The sequence below is a fragment of the Mirounga angustirostris genome, unplaced genomic scaffold, assembly GCF_029215605.1.
Source record: "Mirounga angustirostris isolate CCGP_5_RB_7025 unplaced genomic scaffold, mMirAng1.0.hap1 SCAF_14, whole genome shotgun sequence".
NCBI classification, from domain to species: Eukaryota; Metazoa; Chordata; class Mammalia; order Carnivora; family Phocidae; genus Mirounga; species Mirounga angustirostris.
Genome location: NW_026991722.1, coordinates 56096055 through 56118566, shown reverse-complemented (window position 1 = coordinate 56118566; position 22512 = coordinate 56096055). Strand labels below are relative to the sequence as shown.

Here is a 22512-nt window from a genome sequence, read left to right as displayed (position 1 = left end):
TTTTGTTTCCAAATTTTGAATATTTTTAAAATTCATTATCTATCTAGATATGAATAGAAATAAATTTCTATCTGAGGATCTGGCTAACTCCTCAGGTAATCATTTTAAATTGGAACATTCTCAAAGGATGGCATGGTTGATATAGAAGGTTTAAGTTGAATTGACTCAATACATACCCTAAAAGGAATACATTATGGGTTGAACTGTGTCCCCGCAAAAGATATTTGAAGTCCTAACCCCCAGTAGCTGAGAATATAACCGTATTTGGAAATAGGGTCATTGCAGTTGTAATTAGCTCAGATGAGGTTGTAATGGAATAGGGTGGATGTCTATCCAATATGGCTACTGTTCTTATAAAAGAGACTCAGACACACACACTCAGTGTGTAAAGATGGAGGCAGAGATTGAAGTGATGTATCTACAAGCTAAGGAATATCAAGAATTGGTGGCACCACCAAAAGCTAGGAATGATGTCAAGAACAGATCCTTGTCTCACAGCCTTCAGAAGGAACGAACTAAGCAGATTCCTTGATTTCAGACTTTTAGCCTGCAGAACTGTGAGAGAATAAACTTCTAATATTTTAACCTACCTAGTTTGTGGTAGGAAACTAAGAGAAAATATTTTAAAATAGGGTCAGTTATTATGGTACTTTTATACTATTACCAGTAAGAACCAGGAGAGCATGCCAGGGAATGGATGTTGAGGGTGATGGACCTTGGGGGGAGGCTGCAGGGTGTCGGGTCATTGGAGCCAAGACTAAACTCCTAAAACACTGTTCTGGGTATTTCATGCCCTTCCTCTTCCAGCACCACCCTCCCCCATCCCCACCCCAGAAACCTGTGTAAGATAAATTCTACCTTCCTGATGATATTACTGTACCTGTGATCATAACAATCACATTTTCCCTATAAATTCCTACAGTATTCATACTTGTGTACAGGCTGCCTAACCATATATTTTGAGTCATCAGTTAGTTGACTCTCTCCCTATACTATTCCTTCATGTGCCACATGAAATGTGTCCAGTATGAAGAATAGATCATGACCAAAATTATACATAGGCATGATAGACACAACCAGAAAATACCATGTAGGGAGTTAATAAGAGAGGAAAGGAAATTATTTGTTTTCTTACCATTCTTCTCGAAGAGGGTGATTTTTGCAGTACCTTTGAAGTCTTGGGGCTTATAACCTAAAACAAAACACATTTAGTCCTCAGGATTAATGTTGGGAAAACAAGTACATGCTGCTCTTGGAAGTGTAAACTGTTAACAATCTTTATGGAAAACATTTTGGAAATATTTAAAATGACTAAACAATGTTACATCTGTAAGTTTATCCTACAAATATACTTCACTTGTGAGAAATAATGTATATACAAGTTTGTTCACTAGTGCATAAATCTTACTAGCAAAAGACTGACACAGTCTAACTGTTCAACAATATGGGATTGCTTACATAAACTACGATGCATCTATGGAATACCATGCAAAAGAAGCAAAGAAGGCTTTGTTAATTGATAATGGAATAATGATATGGAATAATCACCATGATTTTTCAAGTCAGTAAAGCAAGACACAGGACAGTATTTCATGTATGTTACCATTCATGCAAAAGGGAAGAACACTGTCAAGAGTTCAGGTCAGCTACACTCCATGGTGTTGCTGCCTCAGCATCCATTTTGTTTGGCCAAGCATCCTGCAGTGACCTTAAACTGACAGTAGACCCTCATGCAAGCCCCTGCCCTAGACATAAGCCCACAGAGTCTCGAGCAATTCGTGGAGTCCTGATATGACTTCCTTGTAACCTGCGTGATCAACAGTCTCTCCACCTCCCAGTGCTATCCCCTTGTGTGCCCCTTAGATAAGACCCCTGTGGAGCTCACCAAAAAAACACTCTTTTGGTTTGGATTGACCAATGTGGCCTTAGCCTGGGAACCCCAAATCATTGCACCAATGGACCTTAACAAAGAAATGTGCCCCAGGTTCTATGGCTCTGTCTGCATCCTGCCTTGACCTGCCCATATGGCTCCTTGAGGCATGCCGTGTACTTCCTCCAGAACCTGTGAATACTAAACTTTCCTATTTCAATTTCTCTTATCGTTTGGTGTTGAGCTGTGTGTGATTCACCATCCAGCACCATCCAGCACCATCCAGCACATAACATGTTAATGTAACAAAGTCCTAACAAACATACATTCATATTTGTTTGCATGTGCAGAATGCCTCTTTGGAAGTATATACATCTGCATGTTTTGGGGCACACCCACCCTATCATTGGTGATATTATTTATCTCCACGAGGGGAAGTCAGAGGTGGCCAATTTTTATTCTAGTGTTTTGTACCTTTTGAACTTTGTAACCTGTTAATGAACTATTCTAATCAAAGTTAAGAGGTAAATACATGGTACAGTACAACAGAACTGAAGAAAGACTGTTTCTTCAACTTTAAGTATTTGCTTCCATGGTACTTATAAACTTTAAATTCTACTTTTTTCATATCTCTAATGTTACAACCAAAAAATTAAAATAGCTGACATTCATATAGCATCATACAACTTACAAAAAGTGCTTTTACACATGGTAAGTGAGTTGATGCTAATGACAACTCTGTGAATTAGGTATCGTTACCTTTCTCCCCAATTTATAATATAAGAAAATTGAGGCACAGAGAAAGATTTTAATTCGCTGAGGCTACTAGCCCAAAGGATGCAATCAGGGGAGTGTTTAAGTAAGAAAAATGGGACACCTGGGTGACTCAGTTGGTTAAGCAGCCTACTCTTGATTTTGGCTCAGGTCATGATCTCAGGGTCCTGGCATTGAGCCCTGTGTCAGGCTCCATGCTCAGCAGGGAGTCTGCATGAGGATTCTCTCTCCCTCTGCCCCTCCCCTCACTCATATTTTCTCTCTCCCCCTCTCTAAAATAAATAAATCAATCTTCGAACTTATACTTCTCCCATCTCTGCTCCCTAAGCTCAGTGCCAGGCTTGAAAATAACAGCCTGCATTCCTGGTACAGGTCCAGGAAGGAGCAGAATGACTCATTCACAAAGAATTGTAATTCTTTGTTCTGACCTGGTTGGTGGCTCCCTAAAATACTGGTTCAGAAGGCTTGCTTCTATCTTGACTAACTTGGAACCTGACCAGTGCTAAAGTGGTATGATGGTGAAAACATTTATAGGCAAATATTTTAGTTATTGCTGCCTGATGCAGTGGGTAAGACTTGGAGAAAACAACAGACTAACTAAAAAGCTTGAGAGGCAAAGCTGGAAACTGAGATTCTTTGGGGAATAAGGGCGTTGAAAAGCTCCAAATATTCCTGAGAATCTAGAAAGCCACATGCATGCCAAGGGTTGTGCATGTGTTCAAAAAAGACCTGAAAATAACTTAGGCTGTGAATTTAAGCTGGCTGCCCTTTGTGCTCTATCCAGGCAGGAAGTGAAAGCTCAGGCAGAGTCATAAACTGTCTGGTTGAATGCTGAAGATGCACCCAAACAAACATACAGAGTTCATCTGCAAAGACTGGAAGTTTTTTGGTACAAAGTGTTTAAGAAAATCTCTGTGCAAACTTAGCTAACCACTAAGCTCATGGAGCAGAGACTTCTGTAGCCACACAAAACAATTCAAACTTTACAAATTTAGCTCAGCAGAAAAGTAATTAAACAAACAAACAGCTACAACAAGCAGCAACAAACCCTAGAAGAGGGGGAAGAATCTTATTTCCAAAGTTGCCACATTGTAATATTTAAAATGTCCATTCTTCAGGGCACCTGGGTGGCTCAGTAAGCATCTGACTTCAGCTCAGGTCATGATCCCAGGGTCCTGGGATCCAGCCCCGCATTGGGATCGCTGCTCAGTGGGGAGCCTGCTTCTCCCTCTGCTGCTCCCCCTGCTTGTGCTCTCTCACTCTCTCTCTGTCAAATAAATACATAAAATCTTACAAAATAAATAAATAAATAAAATGTCCATTCTTCAACAACAACAAAAAATATGAGACAGGCAAAAAAAGGTCAAGAAAATATGGCCCATACACAGGGAAAAAGTAGTTTCAATAGTTCCAAAAGAAACTCCTGAAGGAAACCTAAACATTAAAGTTACTAGAAAAAGCCTTCAAGTAAGATATTTTAAAAATGTTCAAAGAACTAATGGAAACCATGTTTAAAGAACTAAAGAAAACCATGAGAATTAGATCTTACCAAATTAGGAATATCAAAAAAGAGACAAATTATAAAAAGGAATCAAAGGGAAATTCTGGACTGAAAAGTCCAACTGAAATGAAAAATCCACTAGAAGGGCTCAATAGCAGATTTGAGGCAGAAAAAAAATCAGTAATTTGAAGATAAATTGATTGAGATTATCCAGTCTGAAGAATAGGAAGAAAAAAGAATGAAGACAAATGAACAAAACCTAAAGGGAATTGTAGGACAATATCCAACATGAAATGCACCAACACATATATAATTAAGAGTTGCAGAAGAAGAGAAGAGAAAGGGACAGAGAGAATAGTTGAAGTAATAATGGCTGAAACTCTCTAAATTTGCTGAAAATGTTGATCTACCTATTTAAAAAGCTCAACAAACTCCAAATAAGATAAACTGAAAGAGATCTACACCAAGATACATCATAATCAAATTGTCAAAAGACAAAGTATTACTTGAAAGCAGCAAGAGAAAAGCAACTCAGCATGCACAAGAGATTTTCAATAATAACAACTGATTCCCCAGCAGAAACCATGAAAGCCAGAAGACAATGGGATGACATATTCAAAGTGCTGAAAGAAAAAAAAAGCTGTCAAGCAAATTCTATTTGGCAAAACAATCTTTAAAAAATAAAGAAGAGGCCTTCTAGATGCCACCATGCCAGAGCTACCTGTGCCACCCAGTCATGGTGAACCCCTCCATGCTCTTCTGCTGTTGAGAAGTGAGCCCTTCAGCTGTATTTCCTTTGAGCTGCTTGTGCACACAGTTCCAAAGACAGAAGAAAATATTCATGCTCTGAGCACTGGGGAGAAAAGATTAGGTTATAAAGTTCCTGCTTTCACAGATTATTTGGGGATTTATGTGCCAGGGCAGTGATTTCCCATGCCATAATTACACTGTTGGCAAGTCTATGGGGAGAAATCTGATGGTGAAAATTTCATCCTAAAGCATATGGGGTCTGGTATCTTGTCCATGGCAAATGCTGGACCCCAACACAAATGGTTCCCAGTTTTTCAACTGCAATGCCAAGACTGAGTGGTTGGATGGCAAGCATGTGGTCTTTGGCAAGGTGAAAGAGGGCATGAATACTGTGGAAGTCACAGAGCACTCTGGGTCCAAGAATGGCAAGACCAGCAAAGAGATCACCACTGCTGACTATAGGCAAATCTAATAAATTTGACTTATGTTTTCTCTTAACCACCAGAATATTCCTTCTGTAGCTCAGAAGAGCACCCCCTTATCCTCATCTGCTTAAAACAGCTTATCATCTCTGTGCTCTTCTTGCTGCAGTTCTTTGGGTTCCATAGTTTCCTTATTCCCCTCTAAGTGTAGCTGAATTAGAGTTAAGTTTACGATTATTAAATAAAAACTAAACAACCAAAAAAATGAAGAAATTATGACATTCTAAGATAAATAAATGCACTCCTAGCAGAACTTCCCTATAAGAAATGTTAAAGATAGGGGCGCCTGGGTGGCTCAGTTGGTTAAGCGACTGCCTTCGGCTCAGGTCATGATCCTGGAGTCACAGGATCGGGTCCTGCATCGGGCTCCCTGCTCGGCAGGGAGTCTGCCTCTCCCTCTGACCCTCCTCCCTCTCATGCTCTCTGTCTCTCATTCTCTTTCTCTCAAATAAATAAATAAAATCTTTAAAGAAAGAAAGAAAGAAAGAAAGAAAGAAAGAAAGAAAGAAAGAAAGAAAGAAAGAAAGGTTAAAGATAGTCCTTTAGGCTGAAATGAAGGGACACTAGACTAACTTGAATCCATATGAAATAACATCAGTAAAGATAACTACATAGGTAAATATAAAAAACAGCATTATGTATTTTTTGCAACTCCCCCTTTTTTCCTATCTAACTTAAAAGATAAGTGCATAAAGCAATAACTATAAATCTATGTTGATGGGCACATAATTTTTAAAGATGCAATTTGTGGCAATAACAGCATAAAGTAGGAGATATGGGGGCCTATAAATAGAGTTTTTATATACTATTGAATTGAAGGTGAAACTAATATGAACTAGATTGCGATATATTAAGATGTTCCTTGTAATCCTCAGGGCAACCACTAAGGAGATAATTAAAAAATGTGTAGTAAAAGAAACAACTGTTTCTTTCAACAAAAATAGATAGTAAAATAATTAAAAGTGGTATACTAGAAAATACTCTACACAAATGAAGGCAGTAATGGAGGAATTGTGGAACAGAAATCATAGAGCAAAAGATATATCATAAGACATATAGCAAAAAAAAAAGAATTGAAGGAAGAAACAGACAATTTTTCAACAGCTAGAGATTTCAGTATTTCAATACCTCACTTTCAATAACAGAAGAACTAGGCAGAAGATCAGAGAGAAAACAGAAATCTTCATCTAGACATAACAGACATCTACAGAACACTAGCAACAGCAGAGTCCATTTGCATTAAGTACACACAGAACATTTTTCAGGGTAGACAATATGTTAGGCCACAAAATGAGTCTCAATTAATTTAAAAATATCAAAATAATATTGGGGCACTTGGGTGGGGCATCCAACTCTTGATTTCAGCTGAGGTCATGATCTCAGTTGTGAGATCGAGCCTGACATCGGGCTCCCTGCTCAGTGGGGAGTCTGCTTGAGATTCTTTCCCTATGCCCCTCTCCCATTCTCTGCAAAAATAAATCTTTAAGAAAAATTTAAGAAATCAAAATAATATAAAGTTTATTGGCCACTCACAATGGAATTAAATGAGAAATCAGCAACAGAAGTGAATCTGGGAAATTCACAATGTGTGGAAATTAAAACATACTCTTAAATAACGAATGGGTCAAAGGAAAATTAAAAAGTACTTTGAGATATGCAAAAATGCAACAAAACATACCAAAACTTATGGGACAGAGCAAAAGTAGTTCTCAGAGGAAAATTTATAGATGTAAACATTTACATTAAAAAAGAATGAACTCAAGTCAATAATCTAACCTTCTACATTAAGAAACTAAAGAAAAGGCCAACTAAACTCAAAACAAGCTTAACAAATAATCAAGATTAGAATTTTAATAAGGACTAAGAATAGGAAAACAAGAGAATCAATGAAACAAAAGTCAGCCTATCAAAAAATCAACAAAATTGACAACCCTTTAAGCTAGACTGAATACTGACTGTGAAAAAAGAATGAAGATTCAAATTATAAATCCAGAACATAAGTGGGGACATTACTACCAATCTTACAGAAATAAAAATAATTATAACAGAACACCATGAACAATTTGTACACCAACAAATTAGATAACCAGATGAAACAGACGATGAAACAGACAAAATCCTAGAAACACACAAACTATCAACACTGGCTGAAGAAGAAACAGCAAGTCTGAATAGAGTTATAATAAATAAGAAGATTGAGTCTAGTGTTCAAAAAATATTCCTACAAAGAAAAGTCTAGATCCAGATGTTTTTGCTGGTGAATTCTGCAAATTTGAAAAATTAACACCAATTATTCTTAAACTCTTCTAAAAAACAGAAGAGGAAGGAACACTTCCTAAGCTCATTCTATAAGGCTAGTATTTTCAATACTAAAGCCAGACAAGATATAACAAGAAATAAAAACTACAGACCAATATTCTTTATGAATGTTGATGTAAAAATCCTCAACAAAATAAAAGCAACCTGTCTAGTAGCATATTAACAGGACTGTATACCTTGTCAAAGTAGGACTTATCCCAAGAATGCAGGGTTAGTTCGATATATGAAACCAATCAGTGTAATACATCATATTAATAGAATTAAAGGAAAAAAAAGTGATCATCTCAATAGATGAAGAAAAAGTTTTTGACACAGTTGAACACCTTTCCATCATAAAAGCACCCAAAAAATTAAGAGAATAGAGATTTCTTGAGGCCCATCCATGTTATCGAAAATGGCAAGATTTTGAGGGCATAATGCCAAGTGAAATAGTCAGAGAAAGACAAATACTGTATGATCTCTCTTATATTTGGAATATATATATGGAATACATATATGTGTACACACATACACACACACACACACATCCCAGCTTGTAGACACAGAGAACAGAGTGGTGGTTGCCAAGGTGGGGAAATGGAGTACAGTGGGGAGAAATGGGTAAACTATTTTTTTCCAGTTTATACAAATTGAATTTTTAAAAGTATGAAAAAAAAAAGAATGAAGTTTTCTCAAATCAATAAAGGCAATCTGTGGAGAACACAGATTTAACATCATACTTAATGGTGAAAGACTGAGATTTCTCCTTAAGATCAGAAACAAAACAAGGATCTCCGCTCTTGTCTTCTTATTTAATATTTTACCGGAGTTCTAGCCAGGATAATTAAGCAAGAAAAGAGGTAAAAGGCAACGAGATTGGGAAGGAAGAAGGAAAATTATCTCCATTCACTGACAGCATGACTTTATATGTAGAAATCCTAAAGAATTAACACAAATAAAATCAAACTATTAGTGTCAGTAAATGAGTTCAGCAAAACTGCAGAATACAAGATCAGTATAGAAATATCACTTGTGGTGGTGCCTGGGTGGCTCAGTCATTAGCGTCTGCCTTCGGCTCAGGTCATGATCCCAGGATCCTGGGATTGAGCCCCGCATCGGGCTCCTTGCTCAGCGGGAAGCCTGCTTCTCCCTCTCCCACTCCCCCTGCTTGTGTTCCCTCTCTCGCTGTGTCTCTCTCTGTCCAATAAATAAATATCTTAAAAAAAAAAGAAATATCAGGTTGTATTTCCATATACAATTAGTGATACAAAAATGAAATTAAGACAACAATTCCATTTGCCATAATATCAACAAGAATAATATTTAGGAATAAATGATTAATCCAGGAAGTATAAGATTTGTAGACTAAAAACTATAAAACAGTGTTAAAAGAAATAATAAATTATAGAAAACCTACATAAATGGAACGATAATCCATTTTCATGGACTACAAAGTGTAATACTATTAAGATGGCAATCCTTCCCAAATTGATTCACATATTTAATGCAATCCCTATCAAAATTCCAACTACTGTTTTTTTTTCTTTCCAGAAATGGGAAAACTGGCCCTAAAATTCATATGGAAATTAGGAAACCCCAAATAATCAAAGTTATTTGGAAAAAGAAGTTGAAAGACTCTCATTTTTCAATCTCAAATCTTAAAACAAAGCTACAGTAATCAAAACACTGTGTTACTGGCATAAGGATAGACCTATAGATCAACAGAACAGAATGAAGAGTCTGGAAAAAAAATATACATCTATGGTCAATTTTCAACAATAGTGCCAAGACCATTCACTGGGGAAAGAGTAGTCTTTTCCACCAAATGATGCTGAGATACTAGATAGCACATGCGAAAGAATGAACTTGTGTATCCTACCTCATATCATATACTAAAAATAACTCAAAATGGAACAAAGACATAAATATAAGAACAAACTAAAATTCTCCCATCCAAGTACTAACCAGGCCCGACCCTGCTTAGCTTCCGAGATCAGACGAGATCGGGCACGCTCAGGGTGGGATGGCATTCTTAGAACACATAGGGTTCAAATCCTCATGATCTTAGATGTCACAAAGGATTCTTATACATGACAACAAAAGAAATACATAAACTATACTTCATAATTAAAAACATTTGTGTATCAAAGGACACAATCAAGAAATTGAAACGACAAACCCAAAGAAGGGGAAAAATATTTTCTAATCATACATCTGATAAGGGACTTGAATCTAGATATATGAAGAACTCCTACAACTTAACAGTAAAAAGACAACCCAATCAAAAACTGGCAAAGAATCTGAATAGACATTTCTCCAACGAAGATACACAAATGGCCAAAAGGCACATGAAAAGATGCTCACCATCATTAGTTTTCAGGGAAATGCAAATCAAAACCACAATAAGATACCACTTTATACTAAGAGGATGGATAGAATAAAAATTTCTGATTATAACAAGTTTTGGTGAAGATATGGAAAAATCTGAATCCTCACACACTACTGGTGAAAATGTAAAAATGGGGCAGCTGCTTTGGAAAACAGTCTGGCAGTTCTTCAGATGATTCAACGTAGAGTTGCTTTATTACCCCCCATATACCCAAGAGAAGTAAAAACATCTCTACACATAAGTATAAATGTTCACGGCAGCATTTTTCATAATGAGTGAAAGATCTAATCAACCCAAATGTCTATCAATAAATGAATGAATAAAAAATATGTGGAAATCCATATAAGGGAATGTTATTTGGCCATAAAAAAGAAGTACTGATACATACTACGACTTGGAGGAACCATGAAAATATAATGCTGAATGAAATAAACCAGTCACAGAAGGCCACATATTATATGATTTAATTCATTAGAAGTCCAAAACAGGGAACTCTATAGAGACAGAAAATTGATAAATTATTGCTTAGGACTAGTAGAAGGAAATGGTAGAGGTAATATTTAGGGGGATGATAGCCAAACGGGACAGTGTTTTTTTCAGGTGACGAGAATGTTCTAAAGTTGATTGCATTGATGACTGCAAATATCTGGGAATATAATAAAAACCATTGAATTTTACACTTTAAATAAATGAACTGTATGATATGAGGATTGTATCAATAAAGTTTTTTAAAAAATGAATTTTTTTCTCACTTAAAGCAATCTTTTTTCCAAATTTAAATGTTGATTCTACTTATTCTGAAGTCACTTTGCCTGTAATCAATAAAGGAATACAGCCCTTCAGCATGATTATGATAGATCAATTAGTAATACTCCCACTTCACTGGTCTGCCATTTACTATTCCTTTCCCTGGATTAACTTTCTCCTCCTTTCTCCCTTCAAAATACTATCCATCCTTCACAATGTAGCTCAAACACCACTTCCTTTTGGAAGGTGTCCACAATTCCCCACAATGGAGCACATTTCTTTCTCTTCTGCATGGTCCTGCCATATGGCCCATACAACTGGTCTAACACTTAATGCATATTCATGGTTCTTGTACACATTTCTCTCCCACATTTCGTGGAAATTCCTTTAAGAGCAAAGCAAATTTCATGTATCTCTACGTCCTCCTCAAGGTTGAATGTTCTGACACTCATGATCTTCCTCAAATTAAATTAAAGCAATAAAGATAATTCTTCTAAAATCTGTTCTCTTTTTCAACTCCATACAAACTATACTAAAGCAAAAATTCTTTGGAATGCAATGAATTTACACTAAACAACTTAAGATTAAAAATTATTTTATTATCCAATCACTAGAGAATTCTTTATTAGATATACTGGATTGCCCTAAAACTAGTTCATAGGGACTAAAAGGTTGATTTCTATCTTTTGTGAGAACCATCTTAGACTTAAGTACTTAACAATATTAAATAATCTTCATGATTTCAAAAACTTCAACAAGAAGCACATTATTTCAACAAAATGGAAAGACTTTGGTCCTCTGTTATGAACACCATTTCCAAAATATTTATGGTCAGAAGAGTGATACTCTGTGAGAATATAAAATTTTTGGTTCTAAATTACAAGCTACTTTGTGTTACACTTTGAGAAATAAAAACCTGGGTAGTAACAACATTTGCATCCTTAGTTTATTGTCATTACCTCTCGTTCTATGGTCTTCCTCCTCAGCAGCTTTTTGACACTTGGGAGCTGCTTCTTTAACAACATGGTAGCCTCGTTCATTCTTCTGACTTGCGTGATTAAGAAAGACGGAACCTGGAGAAGAAACACTGCCTGAATCAAAAGGAAAGCGTTGAATTAAACCTCCCAGTTAGACTCTGTCTCCAGTTATGGTAACTCCTTTAGGATGCTCAGTATCCTAACTAGGGACTGTGGAACTTGTCCTTGTAAAGATTAGAGAAAATGATAAGGATTCCTGTTTAAAAGGTAAAACATGCTTGGGAACAGCCATTAAAGACTGACAAAGATGCCACAAGCAACCTGGGATTATCTTCTCACATTTCTTCCCTGTGACTAATGGCATGGAGCCTTTATGTTTCCTGGGTGCTGGTGGACTTCGAGGGAAAACATCACAGTCATCACACTGTTACTCACCTTCCACAGAATTTTCTGGTATTTAAGCATTAGGCGAATGATGTGGGCTGCAGTGTTTGCTAACTGTAATTCTTCATAATCAGAATGTTTGCTTCGACTGAAGAAAAGGTTTGGTGCCATTATAGTAGAAATGTTCCATATACTCATTCGGTTTTTTGATTCATTGGCAATCACTTTACTGAAGAATGTCATGAGGGCCTAACAAGAAACAGCACTGTGTCACACTACTGTAAATTATCAAAAGGCACCACTGATTGTTATCATTCATTTCTATACCCATTCATGGTGCCTCTGGAAAACTGTCAGAACTATAGAATGGCTAAACGTATAACGCTGCCTCTTTTATTCCTTACAAGTATTAATGAGAAATGTGAATAGTTTACTGAATTCTCTGCTTCATAAAAGTGCTTCCACTTTTTATTATATGGGAGATACTATAAATATTAGTTTGCATTTTTTATTTACTTTTACCAAAACAAGGTTGACAAATATTAAAATTATGTAGTAAACTAGAAAGAGAAAACACTGCATTTCAAATAAACATGAAGTGCAGTTTCATTGTGAAGGAAGAAAAGGAATCCTAAAAAACACCCTTATTTAAAGTATTACCATTGAAAACTAATATTTCCTTGGGAAAGGAAAACCCATTTAAAAAAAAAACAAAAACATGAGTATCTCATTCCTCAGTCCAAATGTAAACTCAATTGAAAAATTTAAAAATTCTACTTTCTCGGTGTCATTTTTCTATTGTTTTTCAGTTTTGGAATATTTAGCAGACCAAAGGGAAATGCTTACATGCAGCTGTTCTTGGCATTTAAAAAAGAGAGAGAGAGATTTGAGAAAGCTTAAAGTTTGGCTAAGCCACCAAAGTACAGATGCTTATCAGAACCTTCTGAAATTCACCAAGAGGGCTGAAATCTTAAAAAAAAAAAAAAAAAAAGTTTTTCAAGTTTAAATCCTGCTATAGTATTTTTAATGAGAAAATGGTTAACATATAATAATAGTCAACATTTGAGGGCTTATTGTAAGCCAAGCATTTTTTTTTTTTTAAGATTTTATTTATTTGAGAGAGAGAGAATCAGAGACAGAGAGCATGAGAGGGAGGAGGGTCAGAGGGAGAAGCAGACTCCCTGCTGAGCAGGGAGCCTGATGTGGGACTCGATCCCGGGACTCCAGGATCATGACCTGAGCTGAAGGCAGTCGCTTAACCAACTGAGCCACCCAGGCGCCCGTAAGCCAAGCATTCTTTTTTTTTTTTTTTTTTTAAGATTTTATTTATTTATTTGAGAGAGAGAGAATGAGAGAGAGCGAGTACATGAGAGGGGGGAGGGTCAGAGGGAGAAGCAGACTCCCTGCCGAGCAGGGAGCCCGATGCAGGACTCGATCCAGGGACTCCAGGATCATGACCTGAGCCGAAGGCAGTCGCTTAACCAACTGAGCCACCCAGGCGTCCAAGCCAAGCATTCTTAATACTTCATATATATCACTGACTTTATCATTATTACAAACCCTGTGAAGTAGGTACTATTATTTTTTTTTTAAAGGTTTTATTTATTTATTTGAGAGAGAGCATGAGAGGGAAGAGGGTCAGAGGAAGAAGCAGACTCCCCGCTGAGCAGGGAGCCCGATGCGTGATTCGATCCAGGGACTCCAGGATCATGACCTGAGCCGAAGGCAGTCGCTTAACCAACTGAGCCACCCAGGCGCCCATGAAGTAGGTACTATTATTAATACTGTTTGACAGGTGAGGAAACTAATGGAAAAGATTCAGGTAGCTTTGCCCAGTGTCAATTAAGTGGCAAAGCCAGGATTTGAACGGAGTAAACCTGATTCTCAAGACAGAGCTCTTGATCTTTATAGCACATCAGCTTCAATCCTAGATCCAGTCACAGTGTAGAATGGGGAAAGTGTGTGTGTGTGTGTGCATGTGTGTAACATCTCCACCAGTCCCATGATGTTTTTGAGGATCTTCTGTTAGAAAAGTATTGGATTACTTGTTTTTATTGCATCCTTGGTTATATGAGAGGATAGATGACATTCTGAACCAAATATCTGATACCAGATGTATCATTTTTTTTTCTCTTTATATATAAAAGAACACTGTTTACAAAAATCCCCAAAACAAGCTAATAAATTTCCAGCTTTTGAAAAATTACTGAATTATACTAGAAACAGACATTCTTCTGTCACATCCAATCCCCATCCTTGGGCTCAGGACATGATATAACTGACAAATATTATAATTGACATAGATGTTTTTATTAGGTAGGAGGAAAGGTCCTCATCAAGTTGAAATGTCTGATGAGAGGCAGCACAAAGAATCATCTTTGTTTTCAGCATTATGTTTACTGGCCTCAAAATTATGGGCTCTTTCCAACTCATCTTAATTCAACTTCATTTCAAAGATTCCAAACACCTGTTGTACTTACAACAAATTTCCTATTGCATACAGAATCATTATCAAAATAGCGAGAGAACCTTTTGATTTTTGCCAACATACAGCAAGGAAATAAATCTGAAATAAGGGGCAGAATATTTGGGAGAACCATGGAATATGGTTCTATCAAATGTTCTATTATATGTTAATGGAAAAATCATTTTTCTGAGTCTAATTTTCCTAACCTGTAGAATGAGAAGATCCTACCAGGTGATTTCTAAAATTCCAAGATTCTAGGATTCTTCAATTGATTATTATTATTATTTTTAAAGATTTTATTTATTTGACAGAGAGAGACACAGCCAGAGAGAGAACACAAGCAGGGGCAGTGGGAGAGGGAGAAGCAGGCTTCCCGCTGAGCAGGGAGCCCGATGTAGGGCTTGATCCCAAAACCCTGGGATCATGACCTGAGCCGAAGGCAGACGCTTAACGACTGAGCCACCTAGGCGCCCCTGAATTATCTTTATAAACTATAAGACACCAACATTTTAGAAATTTCATTTATATCAGTGACTTCAAATTTCCTCCCTAAGGATATTCTTCAGATCTTCTGTCACCAGACTGAAGTGAGCAGCTGAGGACCTAAAATTATAGAGCTTTACATTCTGCAGCTTACATAATGGCCCCTGACATTATCCCATTTGTCTTCTTCTGACATTACCCCATTTGTCTTCCATCTTTGCTTCTCCTGTTGCTAACCCTAGGCCAGTGCCTGGCACTAGACAGATACTCAGTATCTCTTAACAGACTGAATGAATTAAACTGAAATGTTCAGAGAAGATTCTAGGATTTATATTCTTTCCTGTTTTCCTCGGGAGAACAGCAGTAAGAATGTGGGAAGGCAATAACAGGCTGACAGCATGCTCAGCTGGCTTAGTAAATTGTCATCTTGGTTTTTATTTTTCCATCTGAGCCATTGTCTTTGACTAAGAAAGGCCAATGACAGACCATGAGGTTGATACAACATACCTGAGCTGTGTCCCTGTTGGCATCAGGCAGTGCCATGACCATGAGATGTAAAGCTTGAAACTGTACTTTGATGTGAGGCCCTCCTAACAAGAAAACAGAAATAACCACACATTTTGAACAACACTGTTGCATTCTGACAGCATTTCTTGCTAACATCTGGTGGCACAGGAGGACTCCTGACAGCTTTCAGTGGTAAAGACTCAGGTTTTGTGCCCAACAATGTAAATTTGTTAACTTGGACAAGAGCCTCAGTCGATCAACTCCTCTTTCACATCCCACAATGCCATTGTAGAGGCAGGTGGCCAATGAAATCCTCAAAATAATCTAGATTTGTATAACATTTCCCTTTTCAAAGTACTTCCACAGGCTCTGCTTTACTTGTATGCTCTAAACAGAAGGCTTAAAAGCTCAAGTCAACAGAAAATAAATCTTTTTTCCACATAACGAGGCAGCAAAGTATAATTATTAGGAGCATAGATTCTAGAACCAGGTTCAAATCCTGCATCTACTTTAGTCTGAGTGACCTTGTGCAGGCTACTTAACCCCTCATTCCTACTATTTTGCCATCTGTAAAATGGGAGTAGTCATATCTACCTATCTCCCTGGGTTATTACAAAGACTAAATGAGTTAGTAGGTATAGTGTGTTTACCTCAGTGCCTGTATATAATTACCTCTATATGTATTTGCTCTTGTTATTATGGACATTTAAGGAAAGTGACTATAGTTGGATCTTAAGAGATTCTTGAGTATTTTATTCCTTGATAATGACAGAAGATGGCGCCAGAGGGCTGGCATTTATACTTGTGTATTAAACGCTGATTCTTTTCCTGTTTCAGGGAATTTTAGGGATTCCATCTGCAACTGGATAATCCACAACCAGCTGTCCCGAAAATGTAGAGTATATCAGAGCATTCCAGGCTTTGCTTTGTCTCTCTGTATTCTCCTCACAATGGTCTCTTGGTGGGGAGTTCCTAGAGGGAAGCAGTATGTTCTAGCATCCCTGGGGAGTTCTTAACTTGAAGGTAAATCTATTTATATTCAGTGGATGAAAGGCAGTCATCTGCCTGTAAAGTTACTTAGCTTTACAGCAGTGGAAACACTCTTGAGACAAGCCACTAGGTTATAGGAGATTGTGTGCATCGTAGTTAGGAGTAGATGACTAATGTGCATAACCATTTAACAAAGAAACAGTTGGGAGGATTATTTATAGAATTGTATCACATTGTCTTGGCACAATCCCCATGTGGATTTTTAGAAATTTATGTCAAATTTGTAAACAAAAATGACACACGTTCAGGATGTTTTTGAAAATGGCTAATGTACATTGACATGAGTTTACATGATTAATAGGAACTATCAGGAGCATATCTCAGTACAAAGCACTGAGGGACAGATAAGGCATTATTTAATACATAAATTGCAGGCTGTCTATAATCTTCCAATGCAGCCAACCTTCTGGCAGAGGGAACAATAGATGCAGATGCAGGCTCTATATTTCCATCAATTTCAAAGAAATTATGAAGTTACTTTTAAGACTGAAACTCTAAACTGGCAAATAATCCATTTTCATTTTATTTAGGACACCTACCCCTATACCACTTTGTGGCTAATAGTTTTGTAGTTAATTCGTTACTGCATCCTGGTTCGGATTTTTTTCCCTTGAGGTCATTATTTTCCCAGAAAATGATTCAACTTTTCAAAAAAGTATATAAAGCTTGACTTAGTCTTTTAATTTTATGGGCAATTTTTGGGCCAAGTTTGGAAAAAGAATGTGATTACACTAAAAGACTACATGCTCCAAACCCCATTTTAGAGCATAAAGATTAGCAGCTTAAACACACATATCCACAATTCTTTCCTTCAGAAAATCTCATTATAACTAGGGCTTACTCTAGGTAGCAAAAAGGACATTTTCCCTGCTGGTAGCAGCCCAGAACTCTGGGCTTCCTGTGGGGTTGGCTGGTATCAAATCAATCACTGCAACATGGTTTTTTCACTTTCAAAGTCATACAAAGAAATGTGGACTCCTCTGTGAACCTTTTCAGGATATTTTCCAGATTTTCTTCCTTCAATGAAGTGTATTGGCTGTAGTCAGACAGGAACAATGATGTTAAGGAAACCTAGTTTTAAATGTGTATGACATTTTAAAATGGGATTCTCTGAACAGGACTGGCATTGGACTCCTTGCATAATTTCATAAGACCAAAAAACCACAAACAGAAAAAATCTTCTGTGGCACCAATTGTTTTGATGCATTATTTAGCATTATACCACAGAGCAAGGCAAAGGGAATACTTCTCCATTTTCCAGGAGAGCAAACTATACAGAAAATCCTACTTACAAATTGAAGGGAGGAAGTCCTGCTTCTGGTATGGCTGAATAAGCTCTGTCCTGACCAACCCTCCTGAAGATAACTATTAACTCTGGACAAATACTAAACCAACCATCTAAGGCGGTGGAGAATTCATAAGAGCAGGCAGATTGAGAAGCCTGGACACTTGGAAACAGAGAATGGTACAGGGAGAGTTTCCCACTATCCTGGTTTTTAGCCTATGGTCAGGCCATAGCTGGTCTTGCAGGAGGCAGCTAAAACTCCAGTTCTTCTGGCCCAAACAGCTAAAAGACAGGATTCAAGATGACCACAGCCACTGCGAAATAATGGAAAAGGACCTGATTCTGGTAAAAAATCTTGGCTGACTCATGAACGAAGCATGCGTGGAATAGCACAGGGAAAGATACATAACTGAACTGACAGTCCAAAAGACCGCTGACAATTTGAGTTCAAGTAAATTGTTGGCCCAAATACAAACAACAAAAAGCAAAACAAGACTCCAACCTCACTCTTTGGGGAAATATTATAGAATGCAGAGTCTCCAAAACACAGCATTTACAACGTTCAGGATATAGTTCTAAATTTACTTGACATACAAGAGTGATGCATTTTCAAGGGAAAAGACAATCAACAGAGACCAACCCAGAGGTGACCCAGGTGTTGGCACTAGCAGACAAGGATTTTGAAACATTAATGATGTTAAGAAAAATATGCTTATAATGAAAGAGAAGATAGGCCATCTCAGCAAATAAATAGAAAATCCTTAAAAAGGAGGGATGACAAGGGAGACAAGAATATACAATGTGGAAAAGACAGTCTCTTCAACAAATGGTGTTGGGAAAACTGGACAGCCATATGCAAAAGAATGGAACTAGACCATTGTCTTACACTACATGCAAAAATGAACCCAAAATATAAAAAAATGAACTCAAAATGGATTAAAGACCTAAATGTAAGACCTAAAACCATAAAACTTCTAGAAGAAAACATAAGCAGTAATCTCTTTGACATCAGCCATAGGAAGATTTTCTAGATCCAGCTCCTCAGGCAAGGGAAACAAAAGCAAAATTAAACTATTGGGACTACCCCAAAATAAAAAGCTTCTGCACAGTGAAGGAAATCATCAACAAAACAAAAAGGCAACCTATTGAACGGGAGAAGATATTTACAAATGATATACCTGATAAGGGGTTAATATTCAAAATGTATAAACTTAGCACAAAAAACCCCCAAATAATCTGATTAAAAAATGGGTGTAGGACATTTTCCCTAATGTAGACATTTTCCCTAAGAAGATAGAGACGAACAACAGACACATGAGAAAATGCAAATCAAAACCACAATGAGATGTTACCTTACACCTGTCAGAGTGACCAAAATAAAAAACACAAGAAGTAAATGTTGGTGAGGATGTGGAGAAAAAGGAACACTTATGCATAGTTGGTAGGAATGCAAATTGGTGCAGCCACTACGGAAAACCCTATGGAAGTTCCTCAAAAAGTTAAAAATATCATTACCATATGATCCAGTAATTCCACTGTTGGGCATTTATCAAAAGAAAACAAAAACACTAATTCAAAAAGATACATGCACGTCTATGTTTACTGCAGCATTATTTACAATAGCCAAAGATATGGAAGCAACCCCAGTATCCACAAAAAAATAAAAGAAGATGTGGGGTGTGTATATATACATACAATGTACACACACACACACACATATACATATAATGGAATATTACTCAGCCATAAAAAACCAAAATCTTGCCATTTGCAACAACATGGATGGATCTAGAGGGTATAATGCTAAGTGAAAGAAGTCAGTCAGAGAAAGAAAAATACCATATGATTTTTTTACTCATGTGCAATTTAAGAAACAAAACAAATGAACAAACAAACAAAAAAAGAGACAAAAACCAGACTCTTAAATATACAGAGAACAAACTGGTGGTTGCCAGAGGGGAGATGGGGAGGTGGTGGGTGAAAAGGATAAAGGGGCTTAAGAGTACACTTACTATGATGAGCACTGAAAAATGTATCAGATTATTAAATCATTATATCGTACACCTAAAACTAATACAACACTGTGTGTTAATTATATTTCAATTAAAAAAAGCACCAACTGGAAATTCTAGAACTGACAAAACACAATATCTGAAATAAAAAGGAATAAAGAGAACTAGCTCTTCTCTCTTTCTTTGCAAGCTTCTTTCATAAAACAAAATACTACATCTTACAAAGAAAAGAGATACTAGTCACAGATGGCATGTGAATTAAAGCTTAGGAAAAAATTGCCTTGCTTATCATATTCTCTTCTCTGAAGACACAAAGGATTATTTTATGAATCTGATTTAGTTAAAATTTTTAAAGATTTAGAACTTACTATTTTTTAGGACAAATTTTGTCATAAAACTCAGGACCTATTATTTTCCTTCATTGTGGTTTTAAGGATTTTATAGTTCTGGTCAACCTGCAGTAAGTTGTAAACTGGCAGCTAGAGATCTCATTTGTTAGGCTCACAGGGTGTTTTCAAATTTGAATTTGTGACTGATATTTTCAAATTTACAGTTTTCCTATTGAAGTGTGGATTTTGGCTCTCATTCCTACATGGTAACCATTATCTAGAGCTGAGCAGTGGTCAATCTTTTTATAAGTTTCAGTTTGTCCATGGGCCTTTTCTGTCCATGTAGAATTACCATTTATTTAACAGCTTTGTACAAAGTTAGGCTTGTGACCCTTGAATTCCTCTGGTTAGTAGTCAAAGCCCCCATCATGTAAACCCATTCTACTTTTCTAAATTTCTCTCTTGTCACATCTCCACAATATTCAACCCTGAAGCTAAAAATTAAAACCATGCCAAATTATTCCCTCATTGCCAAATACAACACACACTTTCCAGTTTCCATGATTTTATCCAAGTTCCTCACTTAAGGCCTAATGTATGTTGACTTTGTAGTTTTCGGAGACAAAACACCTTCTGTGTAACATTTACTGTGTGTTACACATCATCAAACCCAGGACCTTGGATTTAAAGAAGGGAGAGACCTTCTATTTTTGGAAGGACTATTACACACCAGGTACTATTCTAGATGTCTTCGTTCAATAACCACATCAACCCTGACAAGCAATTATTATCTGTAATTTATAAGTGCAGCAATAAAGCTCAAAAAGGTTGATTACCTGGCTAACAGATGGTTGAGCAGGAATTCAAATCTCAAGAGCCTGGTCTTTCTGCAACCCTCTCTTTTAACGATCATAAAACCCGCTAAATTGTATCTACCGATAATGAGAAGAGAGGACTGTTTACCATCAAATTCAATATTTCACCAAGCACTCCCAGGAAAACAGGAAATCTGTACATTTATGATCACATTTGATTATGCATCTTTCTTTTGCTGTGTCACTTTATTGACCTTGCATCTTAGTCCATTCACACTTAACTTCTTCCACCTACTTTCCATGAGAGTGATGAAGGCAGGTATATATTCCACAGGGAAGAGAGAGGTGGGTAGTTCTCTGAAAAATGCCTTCAACATTACTGCAGCTTCTCTATGGCACATTCTGTCCCATTTAAATTTATCAGCATTAAACTTGGCATCCAGTTCTTCACGGTATTGCTGAAAATCAAGAAAAACAGTCAATATTCAAAGCGTTTTTACCACCTGATCCCCCTTTCCCTTTTAAAAACTGTCTTTACATAAACTATTTTTGTAAATAGATTGAAAAGCCAGTATCTACCAAGCCTAACTTTTTCAACATAATTAAGAACTGAAATAGCTATTTCTGAATGAATTTTTCTAAAATCTTTTAAGAATAATGTTAATCTTGAAATTATCTGCTAATTCTACAGAACTATAAAATGCTTCACTCAGATCATAATTTCGTTTCTGTGGTTTTGGCAGAATACCACATATCCCCACAGGATAAATGTACTGATTTGACAAAAGCCTCCACTTCCCTTTTTTTTTTTCATGATCTCTTCCTTCTGCCATCCTGTCATCTACTTCTAAATTAGACCAAGAATGTATGCCTCTCAGCTAGTTCTCATACAGAATGAAAATAGCCCAATAAAGGAACTCTGACCTCACAGCAACATGCAGACCAATGACATCTTCCTGGAGCAGTTACAGCAAAGTGTCATGCCAAGAGGTACACATGTCTTCCACATGTTTGCATGCTTGCCCAATCCTTCATAAGGTTTGGAACACTGTGTAAATACTTTAAGAAAATCACTAAGCCTCCATAAGTTTTAGTTGGGTTATACAGTTCACATTATCGATTCATCTGATCTTTGGTGCCACCATTCTCCATGTTTCTTTTTCAAACTCATTTTCTACCGTCCCCTTGAATTGCATACAGAGTTCACCTATTAATAGCAGGTAGTTGTAGTAGTTCCCCAACTGACATTAACTACTCCAAAAAGAGAACTCTGAAATCCCTCAGCAACTTTGAGGCCTTCCAGCCTTGAGTCATGCACAGCCAGTCGGTCTGCACATCTGACCTGCCCCTACCACGTTGTAGCTCATTACCCAGCCCAGACTTTAATGCTCC

General features: G+C 37.0%; 1 protein-coding gene across 9 annotated transcripts in view; it reads right to left on the bottom strand.

The window, feature by feature from the left end:
- ARHGAP28 (Rho GTPase activating protein 28) overlaps positions 1 to 22512 on the bottom strand; it is a 225329-nt gene that overhangs the window by 20847 nt on the left and 181970 nt on the right. For all 9 annotated transcript variants that reach the window (XM_064577897.1, XM_064577900.1, XM_064577901.1 and 6 more), the window contains 5 exons: positions 21416 to 21578; positions 15630 to 15712; positions 12224 to 12421; positions 11771 to 11884; positions 1136 to 1192 (listed from right to left, as the gene is read on the bottom strand). In XM_064577897.1, coding sequence (XP_064433967.1) covers positions 1136 to 1192; positions 11771 to 11884; positions 12224 to 12421; positions 15630 to 15712; positions 21416 to 21578 — 615 coding nt within the window. The remainder of the gene's footprint in view (positions 1 to 1135; positions 1193 to 11770; positions 11885 to 12223; positions 12422 to 15629; positions 15713 to 21415; positions 21579 to 22512) is intronic.